At 46.2% G+C, this 13,686-nt stretch overlaps 1 protein-coding gene across 14 annotated transcripts in view; it reads left to right on the forward strand.

Moving 5' to 3' along the window:
* IFT25 (intraflagellar transport 25) overlaps positions 1 to 13,686 on the forward strand; it is an 85,815-nt gene that overhangs the window by 188 nt on the left and 71,941 nt on the right. For 3 of the 14 annotated variants that reach the window (XM_089300605.1, XM_089300606.1, XM_089300601.1), the window contains exons 1-3: positions 100 to 211; positions 6,964 to 7,120; positions 8,498 to 8,610. In XM_089300605.1, coding sequence (XP_089156731.1) covers positions 8,513 to 8,610 — 98 coding nt within the window. In that variant the 5' untranslated portion in view covers positions 100 to 211; positions 6,964 to 7,120; positions 8,498 to 8,512. Of the gene's footprint in view, positions 1 to 72; positions 226 to 400; positions 508 to 6,963; positions 7,121 to 8,497; positions 8,611 to 13,686 lie in introns of those variants that run through there. The other 11 variants (XM_051857760.3, XM_089300603.1, XM_089300600.1 and 8 more) reach the window with 7 other exon arrangements.

Consider the following 13,686-nt stretch of genomic DNA (forward strand, 5'->3'; position numbering starts at 1 on the left):
AGCGCGCATTCTGGCAGTGGCCTGGGGAAAGACGCTAGGGCGGGGCTGCGCCGAGAGGCGGGGCCTGGGAGCGGGGCGGGGCTGGGGCGGGGCGAAGAGCCGGGGACTCCGCGGAGGCGCGAGGCTGGGGGGCGCGGGGGCGGGGCGCTCGAGAGATCCGGAGCCTGGAAGGTCTGCGCGCCCGGAGCTAACGGGAGGCTCAGGCCAGCGGGTCGGTGGGGCGGGGTAGGCCGGCACTGGGGGAGGCGGGAGTCTGCCGGGCGCGTCAGGCGGAGGCGCGTGCGGGTGGGGAGAGGCGCGAGCGGGAGTGCGCGGGTTGTGAGGAGCCGCGCGGCGGAGGCGCGCCTCAGGAGCCCTGGAGCGGGCGGTCTGAGGCGGGCCTCTTCCCGCCCCTTGGCCCCGGGCTCGCCGGGGCCGGCCAGCGAGTCATTTTGGGGCCTGGAAGAGTGTTTTGACTCCCAAAAGGGAAAACGGACTGCAAGTCGAAGTTAATAAATTTACCAAAATGTAAGATGTGAGCTGCACCGTAACCCGTATACTCATGAATTGCAGTGGATGTCGGCACGGGCGCACCCAGTGTGTTTTATGTTACCGGGGCGGGGCCTCGGGGGCCTCAGATGGCCTTAAACCGAGGAGCTTGGGTCTGGTGTGGGGGAGTGTGTCCCAGGGAGACGGTGGTGGCTGTTGGCTGGTTTACAGGCAGGTTCCGGTGGCGGGGGGGGGGGGGGAGGTTCTGCGGAGCGCGGTTCTAAGAGCCCCGGCACCCAGGGCTTGACCCTGACACGTTTCTGGAAAGAAAGGCCCCTTTAAAAGGGGCTGTGGCCGGCGCTGCGGCTCACTAGGCTAATCCTCCACCTTGCGGAGCCGGCACACCGGGTTCTAGTCCCGGTCGGGGCGCCGGATTCTGTCCAAGTTGCCCCTCTTCCAGGCCAGCTCTCTGCTGTGGTCAGGGAGTGCAGTGGAGGATGGCCCAAGTCCTTGGGCCCTGCATCCCATGGGAGACCAGGATGAGTACCTGGCTCCTGCCTTCGGATCAGCGCGGAACGCCGGCCACGGCGGCCATTGTAGGGTGAACCAATGGCAAAAGGAAGACCTTTCTCTCTGTCTCTCTCTCTCTCACTGTCCACTCTGCCTGTCAAAAAAAATAAATAAATAAAAAAGGGGGCTGTGACCTGGAGGTGACACCGGTGACCCCGGTTAAGGACGAGGGCCCAGGATTTAAAAAACTAGAAAGGCTCCGTGAACTGAGGGCCAGGGTGGTTGAAGGAGAGCTGCCGTGTGCATGACGGTGTATTTCATAATCTCCCACCAGAGTTGTGACAGCCCGGACCCTCTCCAGGGGAGCAGAATCACCCCAGACCTGGATGACAGGATAGAGCTTATTGCTTTTACACTTGATCTTAGCCAAAAGGCCGAGAAGCGATGAGCCTATTGCTTTTAAACTTGCTTTTAAAGCCCTTCATTATCTGGTCCCTGTCTACCTTTCCTAGAATTTGACTTTGCCAGGAAGAACTGCCCATGCAGGAATCCTTTCTTTGGCTTACTCTTAGACACTTTCAGGAATGGAAAAGATTTAAAGTCTCTACTTTGCTAAAAAGTTTCTATATCTATAAGGGCTTTCTCTTTTTTTTTTTTTTTTTTTTTTTTTTTTGACAGGCAGAGTGGACAGTGAGAGAGACAGAGAGAAAGGTCTTCCCTTGCCGTTGGTTCACCCTCCAATGGCCGCCGCTGCAGCCGGCGCACCGCGCTGATCCGATGGCAGGAGCCAGGATCCAGGTGCTTCTCCTGGTCTCCCATGGGGTGCAGGGCCCAAGCACCTGGGCCATCCTCCACTGCACTCCCTGGCCATAGCAGAGAGCTGGCCTGGAAGAGGGGCAACCGGGACAGAATCCGGCGCCCCGACCGGGACTAGAACCCGGTGTGCCGGCGCCGCAAGGTGGAGGATTAGCCTATTGAGCCACGGCGCCGGCCATAGGGGGGCTTTCTCTTAAAATCGTATTTGTTGAGTCCAGTTTGCCCTTTTGGAACAGTAAAACTTTGAATGGTTTTCTGTCTGTAAGAATTACTGATATTTAAAATTGTAGTCACATTTCACTCACTGTTTTATCTCCTTGAAATCATTCAATCCTATCTTTTGGCTTTCTTCATGTAACATTGTTTACAGATTATCATGAACATTCTGCCCTGAACAATGTGAAACAAAACAATGTCCTACTTAAAACATTCTGCCCAGAGAGATCACAGCATTCTGACTGGATAACATGATCTTAGCGCATAGCCTATTGAATTGTTAGTTGATGCTTGTCCTCTTCTCCCCCCTCCCCCAAAGGTTTATTTTATATTTGAAAGAGTTACAGAGAAAGGTAAAGACACAGAGAGCAAGAGAGGTCTTCCATCCTCTGGTTCACTCCCCAAATGGGCCCAACAGCCCCAAATGGCCCCAGCAGCCCCAAACAAACCCAACAGCTGGAGCTGAGCTGAACTTACCCGAACCCAGGAGCCAGGAGCTTCTTCCAAGTCTCCCATGGGGATGCAGAGGCCCAAAGACTTGAGCCATCCTCCGGGTCTCCCATGTAGGTGGTGGGGCCCAAGGATTTGGGCCATCCTTCTGCTGTCTTCCCAGGCACATTACTGGGGAGCTGGATGGAAAGTGGAGCAGCTGGGACTCAAGCTAGTGCCCATATGGAATGCCAGCGCTGTAGGCCTCGGCTTTCACCCACTGTGCCACAGCACCAGCCCCTGTCCTCTTCTTAACTCAAGGCAGGAACAAAGTCTTAGTCACTTAGGTTGTGCTCATCTTTGCATTGCTAGCGTAGAGCCTGACCCTTAGTTCAGAAAGCCGTGGTTGGTATTCACAAATTATTGGACTATAAATCCTGCCTTCACTCTAAAATCTAAGAGAGATACTCTTTTACCTCTAGAGGCAGATATAGAACATTGATTTTGTGATCAACCTATAAGTTTGATCTAGATGAAGGACAGACAACTTTTTATATAGATAATAAATATTTTAGGTTTTATGAAGCTGATAGTCTGTCACAGTCACACAACCCTTTCACTGTGGCACAAAAGCAATCACAGAGAATATAAATGATTTAGCATGGCCATGTTGAGATCAAACAATAGTATACATTAAAATATGAATTTCATATAATTTCCAAGTACCACAAGAGATTGTAATTTTCAAAAGTAATTTTTTAAAAAGGCTATGCATAGGGTTTAAAAAAAGATTAATTTTTCTTTGAAAGAGTGACACAGTTCTTCCATCTTCTGGTTTACGGTTGAAATGACTGCAATTGTCAGGTAGAAGTCAGGAGCCCAGAACTCCATCCAAGTTTCCTTTGTGGGTAGAAGGGGCCCAAGCTTTCCCAGGCACGTTAGCAGGGAGCTGGGTTGGAAGCAGAGCTGCTGGGATTCCAGGCAGCACTCTGATATGGGATGCCAAGCCTTGCATGCGGTGGCTTAACCTGCTGCACCACAACACTGGCCCTTTTAAAAGTTAAACAGTAAAAAGCATTTTTAGCTTATGAGCCATACCAAAAACAGGTGGCAGGCCAGATCTGGCCCATAGTTTGCTCACCCATGATGTGGGCAAATCTTTGTATGATTGATTTTTTTTTATTTTAAATTAGTTTTGGGCCGGCACCGTGGTACAGTAGGTTAATCCTCTGCCTGCAGTGCTGGCATCCCAAATGGGTGCCGGTTCTAGTCCCGGCTGCTCCTCTTCCCATCCAGCTCTCTGCTATGGCCTGGGAAAGCAGTAGAAGATGGCCATAGTCCTTGGGCCCCTGCACCCACATGGGAGACTGGGAAGAAGCACCTGGCTCCTGGCTTCGTATTGGCGCAGCTCCAGCTGTTGCAGCCATTTGGGGAGTGAACAAATGGAAGGAAGACCTTTCTCTCTCTCTCCCTCTCACTGTCTGTAACTCTACCTCTCAAATAAATAAATAAAATCTTTTTTAAAAATTAAATTAGTTTTATTTGACACAGATCTTCCATCTACTGATTCACTCCCCAAATACTCTCAATAGCCAGAGCTGGGCCAACAGGAAGCCAGGAGTCTGAAACTCCATCCAGGTCTTCCATAGTGGTGGCAGAGACTTGAGCCGTCACCTACTAATGGTATGCATTAGCAGGAAACTGGATTAGAAGCAGAGTAGCTGGAACTTAAACCAGGCATTTTGTGTGGGATGCCAGCACCTCAAGCAGCAACTTAACTGTTGTACCAAAAGCCTGCCCCTGCACCTTGTAGATTGAGTATTTTTATGATATTCCCCTCCCCACCCCCCCATCCTCCCCGTTGGCTTTTGTCTTAGTCATTTTGTGTTGCTGTCACAAAATAGTTCAGGCTCTGGAAGAGCGTGATGCCAGCATCTTTGGTGAGGGCCTATTGGCAGATAGCTTATTTGAGGAAGATCACATGATGAGAAAAGAAGCAAGCGATTGGATAGGGGCCAGGATCACTCTTAACCTGTTCTCTCTGGAACGCACTCTCCTGTGACACCTAAGCTGCTCTGTGAGATGACCTTTAATGCCCTCATGAGGGTAGTCATGATCTAAACACCTCATTCAGCCTCACCTCTTAAGGGTTCCATGACCTTTCAGTACCATTACATTGGGGACCAAGCTTATAGCACATGAATCTTTGGGAGACAAACCTACCCAGACCATAGTAGCCTTCTTATACCTCTTTGGTTTTATGGTTTTTATTTTTTAAGATTTAATTATGGGACCGACAGTATGGTGTAGCAGGGAAAGCTGCCACATCTGGCACTGGCATCCATGTAGGCATCAGTTTGTGTCCCAGCTGCTCCACTTCCAGTCCAGCTCCCTGCTAATGGCCTAGGAAAAGCAGTGAAGATGACCCAAATGTCTGGGTCCCTGCTATCCATGTGGGAAACCTGAAAGAATCTCCTGGCTCCTGACTTTGGCCTGGCCCAGCCCTGACTATTGTAACCATCTGGGTAGTGAATAGAAGATCTCTCTCCCTCTCTCCCAGTAATGGATTTTCAAATAAATAAGTCTTTAAAAAAACAATAACATGTATTGCAAGTTTGTTTATAATGGCAAAAAACTGGAAAGCAAAAAACTATATCTAAATGTTTATTAGGTAAATGGAAGGATACTTTAGAGCAGTTAACACAAATAAATAGATTTACATGCATCAACCTGATCGAGTACTAGACCAGCCTGTGGCATGGTCGTTTGAGCCATTAATGAAGCCAGCAATCGATGTCAGAGCACTGGTTTGAGTACCAGCTGCTCCACTTTTTATTTATTTATTTGAAAATCAGAGAGAGAAGTAGAGGCAGAGAGAGAGAGAGAGAGGTCTTCCATCCCATGGTTCACTCCCCAATTGGCTGCAATGGCCAGAACTGTGCCTATCTAAAACCAGGAGCCATGGCCGTTGCCGCGGCTCACTAGGCTAATCCTCTGCCTTGCGGCGCCGTCACACTGGGTTCTAGTCCCGGTCGGGGCGCCGGATTCTGTCCCGGTTGCCCCTCTTCCAGGCCAGCTCTCTGCTGTGGCCAGGGAGTGCAGTGGAGGATGGCCCAAGTCCTTGGGCCCTGCACCCCATGGGAGACCAGGATAAGTACCTGGCTCCTGCCATCGGATCAGCGCGGTGTGCCGGTCGCAGCGCGCTGGCCATGGCAGCCATTGGAGGGTGAACCAACAGCAAAGGAAGCCCTTTCTCTCTGTCTCTCTCTCACTGTCCGCTCTGCCTATCAAAAACAAAACAAAACAAAACAAAACAAACAAACAAACAAACAAAAAAAAAACAGGAGCCAGGAACTTCTTCCAGGTCTCCCATGTGGTGCAGGGGCCCAAGGACTTGGGCCATCTTCTGCTGCTATCCTAGGTGATAGCGGAGAGCTGGATCGGAAGTGGAGCAGCCGGGACTCGAAAAGCCAGGGCTCGCCCATATGGGATGCCTGCTCTTCAAGCCACAGTGCCGGCCACGAGCTGCTCCACTTTCTATCCACCTCCCTGCTGATGTGCCTGAGAAAGCAGTGAAAGCCTGAGAACATGGACCCGTGCCACCCAGATGGAGTCCCAGGCTACTGACTTTGGCCTGCCTAGGCCCAGCCATTGCAGCCATTTGGGAAGTAAACCATGGGATGAAAGAGCTCGCTCACTCTCTCCCTTTTGCTCTGTCGCTCTGCCTTTCAAATAAATAAAAGAAACCTTTTTAAAAAAAAAATGATAAAATATAGAAAACATAATATCAGGTGAGAAAAGCAATACCAAAAGGACTTATACACTGGAGTAACTAAATTTTAAAAGAACAGTACATTTGGGGCTGGTGCTGTGGGATAGCGGGTAAAGCTGCCACCTGCAGTGCTGGCATCGCATATGGATGCCAGTTCGAGTCCCAGCTGCTCCACTTCCAATCCAGCTCTCTGTTATAGCCTGGGAAGGCAGTAGAAGATAGCCCAAGTCCTTGGGCACCTGCACCCATGTGGGAGACCCAGAAGAAGCTCCCGGCTCCTGGCTTCAGATCAGCACAACTCCGGCTTCTGCAGCCATCTGAGGAGTGAACCAGCGGATGGAAGACCTCTCTTTCTCTCTCTCTGCCTTTGCCTCTCTGTGATTCTGCCTTTCAAATAAATAAATAAATCTTTTAAAAAAAAGTACATGTTATTCATGGATGCATACATGGTAAAAATATAAAAATATACTCAGGAAGATATCATCAACTTCGGAATAGCTATTACTTTGGGCAAAGAAGGGGGTGAGTCCAGTGAGGGGCTGCTACTTATTTCTAAAAAGCTTAAAGTAAATGTGAGGAAATGTCAACACTTAATAAATCTGTGCAGTGGGTGCTTGTTGAATATGTATGATATTTTCTGTGCTTTCTGTTTGGTTGTTTATTTGAAATAGAGCCTCAGTATAAAGGTATTGGGTACCACGTGAAACCTTGCCCCCTTTTCTGAGTTCTCTTTGTCATTTCACACTTAACAGGATAAAGCTCTCCTGGTCACTGTGTAGCTGTGTATTGATTTGTGCCCTGTCACCACCAGATCAAGTAGGAGGTTGACGAGGTCTGATAGAATCTTCTCTCCAACTTTCCTGCAGCCTCCAAGATCCTTTTTAGTTACTAAAATATAACCTTACAAGGGTAAGCATTTGGCCTAACACTTCAGATGCCCAAGTCCCATATCAGAATCCCTGGGTTTGATACCCACCTCCAGCTCCTGACTCCCAATTCCTGCTAACATAGACCATAAAAGACAGTGGTGATGGCTCAAGCCTGCCACTCATGTGGAAAACCTTTATTGCATTTTTAGCTGTTATTGTGAGCATTTGGGGATTGAACCAGGAGATGGGAGATCTCTTGCTCTGTCTCTGTATCTGCTTCTCAAATAAATATTTTTTTAAAATTAAAATATATAGGGGCCAGCGCTGTGGCACAGCAGGTTAAAACCCTGGCCTGCAACACCAGCATCCTGGTAGAGGATGGCCCAAGTCCTTGGGCCCCTGTACCTAGGTGGGAGACTCGGAAGAAGTTTCTGGCTCCTGGCTTCAGATTGGCTCAACTCCGGCCATTGTGGCCATTTGGGGAGTGAACCAATGGATGGAATACCTCTCTCTCTGTCTAACTCATGTCTATCAAATAAAAAAATAATAAAACAAAAATCTTTAAATTAAAAAATATATAATTTGATTGCTTAAATATGTTTCAAGTCCATGACTCAAAGTGCTTGATGAGAATTTTAAAATAAGTAAATGTTATTTTTCTCTTATCTCACATTTCTGCTCAAACATAATGATGATAATGTCTTTTTAAATATTTATTTATTTGAAAGAGTTACAGAGAGGGAGAGGCAGAGAGAGAGAAAGAGAGGTTTTGATCTACTGGTTCACTCCCCAGATGGCCTTAAACAGCCAGGCCTGTGCTAGGCCAAAGCCAGGAGCCAGGAACTTCATCTGGGTCTGCTACATGGGTGCAGGGGACCAAGGATTTGGGCCATCTTCCACTGCCTTCCCAGGCACATTACCAGGGAGCTGGATCGGAATTGGAGCAGCGGGGACTTGAGCCACTACCCATATGGGATGTCAGTGCTCCAGGACATGGCTTAACCCACTGTACCACAGCACCGGCTCCCAAAGTATGTTTTTATTCTTCAGATTTCTTTAAACTTAAGAAACAGAGCTATAAGCAACTTTTGAAATTTGCCCACTGAGTCATGTCACCCTAGCTTGTTAACTGTTTCCATGTAATTGTTGAAGATTTTTAATTTTAGAAGTAGAAAAATGATGTCAGAGTAGTCAGGGACTTTGTGGAGCGAAGTGGAAAATAGTCACACCCTACACAGTGTCCCTAGTAGAAGTCAGTTTATTATGTAAATAAACACGTTAGGGTTCCTCCTGCTTGTTGAATAGCTTGCATGTTGCACTGTGTGCTAGGCAATAGGCTGTCCTCCCTTCAATGAAGCTCAGAACCAGGAAGCAACATTTTTGTTACTGGTTTGTTTTGTTTTGTTTGTTTTTGCAGGCTAAAAGTATTAAGATGAGAAAAGTTGATCTCTGTTTGAGCTCTGAAGGGGCAGAAGTGATTCTAGCCACATCAAGTGATGAAAAACACCCACCTGAAAGTGTCATTGATGGGTAAGAGTTACTGTTTTTCCTAAAGTCTTAGATTAGGTCAATGAACCTCTTGAGTCCTGGGCCTATACGTTTTACAGCAGTTTGCTCCGTTAACTGTAGTTGAATAAATGGTTGGTGAAGTGGGTTACCTGATAGGATCCTTCCTGGAACTAGTTGTGGACATTGAGGTTTTTGATCCTTTTCTTTGCAGTTTCTAAACTGACCTCTTCATACATGTACAAATAGGTTTTCTTAGAAGCAGTTTACCAAGATAAAGCTGCAAACAATAACAACTTTGTTATATGGAAGTATAAATTGTAGTGTCTGGTTATGGTTTTATTCCAGCTTTTTCTTGGAAATAGGGATATAAACATCCTAACTTCTTATCTTCTCCCCATCTCCCTGTTGGTCTGAGCAGCATCGGGGAACTGAATGCTTCACTTCCTGCTGTCCTTCTGCACTATTTGCTTCTCGGCTTCCTGATAACATTCCAGTTGCCACTCTGTGATCTGCTAGACCTTATTCTAGGTAGAGATAAAATATTATCCTCAGACTTTCAATTCCAAGAAAAGTAGTTAATGAGAGAACTCCTTTTTAGTAGTTCTGGCTTAATTTCTTATTCTCTCAAACCAAAGTTTGACTAATAGAATTATATCATTTTGGATCTGGAAGGACTTACAAGTTCAGCTTTCCTACACCATTTTTTACTTTATTTTAAAATTATTTGAAAGGCAGAGAGACAGAGAGATCATCCATCCATTGGTTTACTCCTCAGATGCCTGTGACAACCAGGACTGCACTAGGCCAAAGCCAGGAGTCAGGAGCTCCATCCAAGTTCCCACATGGATGGCAGGGACCCAGCTATGTTAGCATCTCCAGCTGCCTCTCAGGATGTGCATCAGCAGGAAGATGGAGTTGAATCCGAGCATTCTGATACGGGATGCAAATGTCCTAAAGTGTATCTCAACCCCTGAGGCAAACACCCTTGCCTAAACTATTTTAGATCCGTGGTAAGAGAGGCCTGTGGTAAGAGGTTAAGTATTAGTTTTAATTGTTGGAAGCGGAGAGAGTTGCAATGTAAAGATTTGATGATTTTTGTGTTTGGATAAACTTCTAACAACTTGACCTCTTCCTTTAAGGCTAGTTGTAACCTCCTTTCTGAAATCTACCCTTTTTGCCTCAGGTAGGATTAGTTTATCTTGCTTCTGGGCTCCAATAACATGAGGTGTATACTCTGTTATCTTATTTATCTTATTTCTTACTATGTAATTTAAAACATTTTTGATGTTTTTCTCCTCTCTTAACTGTGAATTCCTGACAGAGACTATACTGTTCATCTTTGGCTCCAGAGTATTTTATTTATTTTTCTTTATTGGAAAGGCAGAGCAACAGAGAGAGAGAGAGCGAGAGAGCGAGTGAGCAAAAGAGAGAATCTTCCACCTGCTGATTCACTCCCCAAATGCTCACAATGGCCAAAGCTGGGCTAGGCCAAAGTCAGGAGACAGCTACTCTTTCTGGGTCTCCCATGTGGGTGGACCCAAGTACTTGAGTCATCATCTGCTGCCTCTCAGGGTATGCATTGACAGGAAGCTGGATTGGAAACAGCCAGTATTTGATCCCATGCACTCAGATGTAGCATCTCAAGTGGCAGCTTAACCCAGTGCACCACAATGCCTATCCCAAAGTATCTTTTTTTTTTTTTAAATAAATACATAAATAAATCTTTTAAAAATTAGATTTAGGGGCCTACGCTGTGGCGCAGCGGGTTAGCGCCCTGGCCTGAAGCTCTGGCATCCCATATGGGTGCTGGTTCTAGTCCCGGCTGTTCATCTTCTGATCCAGCTCTCTGCTATGGCCTGGGATAGCAGTAGAAGATGGCCCAAGTCCTTGGGCCCCTGCGTCCATGTGGGAGACCTGGAAGAAGCTCCTGGCTCCTGGCTTTGGATCGGCACAGCTCTGGCCATTGCAGCCATCTTGGGAGTGAACCAGCAGATGGTAACTCTGCCTTTCAAATAAATAAAATAAATCTTTTTTTAAAAAGTGACAAAATCAACTAATACTCATGTCTTGTAACAAAATCCTACTTCAGAGTTCTTTGTACTTCATTATCATTTATTCAGACTTAAAGTTTGAATGAAAAATTTAATACCCAATATTTGCCTATTTATCTTCTAAGTTCTTGGTATTTTACATCCTGAAGTTCAGATATAATTATTTCTCCCACTGTGACTTGGAGTAGAAAAATCAATGTGGGAACTGCTGTGAAGATACACAGAAGTGTATGGATTTGCCTTTAAGTTGTTTGCTAGAAATAGAAATCTTTCCAGAAACATTCCTTGTCTACAGCTGGAGATAGATCATTTTTCCCAAGGCAAGATCAATTTGTCTTGCACCATTCTGGTGACCACTCTCTGAAGGGAATCTGTTCATGGATCACTAGGATTCGCTGTCAAATGGAGCAGATAATATTTTAGGCTCTATCTGTCCATATTAACGATTAAGGATATAATATTTTTTAGATTAGATAAAAACTACAAAAAGCCAAATGGTGTAGAGTAAAGTTAGTTACTGCACTGGTAACTGAACAGAAAACATCAAAGACATTGCATATGCAGTTCCAGCAAGTATAGTTAGATTTTAATTGGTAGATGTTGATTACTTTCTATTCATAAGTTGTTTTACTTGTCCTGTTAGGAAGTAACCTTAGGGTTATTTGGAAAAAACAGTGCTATAAATCTGTCACTCTTGGACAGCCTGGGTGGTTTTATGGCCCCACTTCGGCTTCTCCATTTCCTGAGAAATAAGTGTGCAGATGACCATTCTTCTGTTTCCGCTTGATACTACTTTGCCATCCAGTATTTAATATGCTGATGAAAAGGAGAAAAGGAATTCTACACTAGGAAAAAAAATGGTAATTGGAGTGGACATTGGGTACACCACTTGGGATGCCCACATCCCATTTTGAAATGTTCAATTCATATTCCTACCTACTTCCAATTTCAACATCCCTGCTAATGGAAATCTGGGAAGGCAGCAGACTGTGGCTCGAAGTGCTTGGAGGTGCTGGCATCATGGCATAGCAGTTAAAGCATCTGCCAGCATCCCATATGGGCACCAGTTCGAGTCCCAGCTGCTCCTCTTCTGATCCAGCTCCTTGCTAATGGCCTGGGACAGGCAGTGGAAGATGGCCCAAGTGTTTGGGCCCCTGCTACCCACCTGGGAGACTGGGACCCAGGTTAAGCTGCTGGCTCCTGCCTAGCCAAGTCCTGGTGGTTGTGGGCAAATAAAGTGAAAATAAATTAATAACATTTTTTTAAAAAGGAAAAATTTAGTCAGGAAAAAGAGGTACAAGACAGACTTGGTTCTTTTTGCATGGTGTGGAAGAGTGGATACTAGGGCCGCTGGTGAGGGAACTAACCTTATGTGTTACCTTGGGCAAAAAGTACATGTGTTAGCCTCTGAGCTCCATTCTGAGAATGATCCTTTGCTTACCCATATCAGAGTAATGGAGGAAAAAATCATAAAATAATAAATGTATAACAATTGTTAGGAGCCATAGTTGTGGCACAGTGGGTTAAGCTGCTGCCTCTGATGCAGCATCCCATATCAGAGCCCTGATACAAGTCCAGTTCAAGTCCCTACTACTCTGCTTCCAATCTAGCTCCCTGCAAATGCACCTCGGAAAGCAGTGGAAGAGGGCCTAAGTGCTTGGGTCCCTGCACCCATGTGGGAGACCTGGAAGAAGCTCCTGGCTCCTGGGTTCAGCCTGGCCCAGCCTCAGCCATTTCAGTCATTTAAGGAATGAACCAGCAGGTGGAAGATCTCTCTCTCTCTCTAACTCTTGCTCTCTCACTCTCTTGCTCTCTCGCTCTCTCTCTGTCCCTCTTTCTGTCATGCTGCCTTTCAAATAAATAAAATAAATTTTTTAAAAAAGTTGTTAGCTATAAATCCTTTTTAAAAAGAGAACTACTACTTTGGCAGATTCCTTATATCTAATTATAATGATTCAGTTAATATATTAAACTTCAAGTGTGTCTCTACATAATATTTGATATTATTATTTTGGTGGAGCATCCAGGACATGAACGGTCACCTATATGGAATGCCGGCATTGCAGGCAGCACCTTTTACCTGCTGTACCACAACACCGGCCTCCAGGAAAGTACTTTTATGACATTGGAATAGGCAAAGATTTCTTTAGGAAGACAGATAAAATTGGTGAGATTAAAAGAAAAAATAGGCCGGCGCCGCGGCTCATGAGGCTAATCCTCCGCCTTGTGACGCCAGCACACCGGGTTCTAGTCCCGGTCGGGGTGCCGGATTCTGTCCCAGTTGCCCCTCTTCCAGGCCAGCTCTCTGCTGTGGCCAGGGAGTGCAGTGGAGGATGGCCCAAGTCCTTGGGCCCTGCACCCCATGGGAGACCAGGATAAGTACCTGGCTCCTGCCATCGGATCAGCACGGTGCGCCGGCTGCAGCGTGCCGGCCGTGGTGGCCATTGGAGGGTGAACCAATGGCAAAGGAAGACCTTTCTCTCTGTCTCTCTCTCTCACTGTCCACTCCGCCTGTAAAAAAAAAAAAAAAAAAGAAAGAAAGAAAGAAAGAAAGAAAGAAAGAAAGAAAGAAAGAAAGAAAGAAAGAAAGAAAGAAAGAAAGAAAAAATAGGGGCCAGTGTTGTAGTGCTACAGATTAAGCTGCCACCTGTGATACCAGTGCCCCATGGGAGAACACCAGCGCAAATCCCAGCTGCTCTGCTTCTGATCCAACTCCCTAAGGCACCTGGGAAAGTAGAAGATGACCCAAGTGCTTGGGCCCGTGTCATCCATGTGGGAAATCTGAATGGAGTTCCAGGCTCCTGGCTTCCTCCTGGCCCAGCCCTGGCTGATGAGGCCTTTTGGGGAGTGTACCAGCAGGTGGAAGACTTATGTCTCTTTCTGTCTCCTGCTCTTTCTTTATCACTCTGCCTTCCAAAGAAATTTTTAAACATCTGTAATCCAAAAGTTGTACTTATGAAATTTATATTTATTAAATAAAAGCTTTCTATAAAAAATAAATAAAGATCAAAGAAAATCCGGTTTAAAAAAAAAGAAAATTAAATCC

This window comes from Oryctolagus cuniculus, chromosome 7 (assembly GCF_051225735.1).
Source record: "Oryctolagus cuniculus isolate XC-2025 breed Fujian yellow rabbit chromosome 7, ASM5122573v1, whole genome shotgun sequence".
Taxonomy (NCBI): Eukaryota; Metazoa; Chordata; class Mammalia; order Lagomorpha; family Leporidae; genus Oryctolagus; species Oryctolagus cuniculus.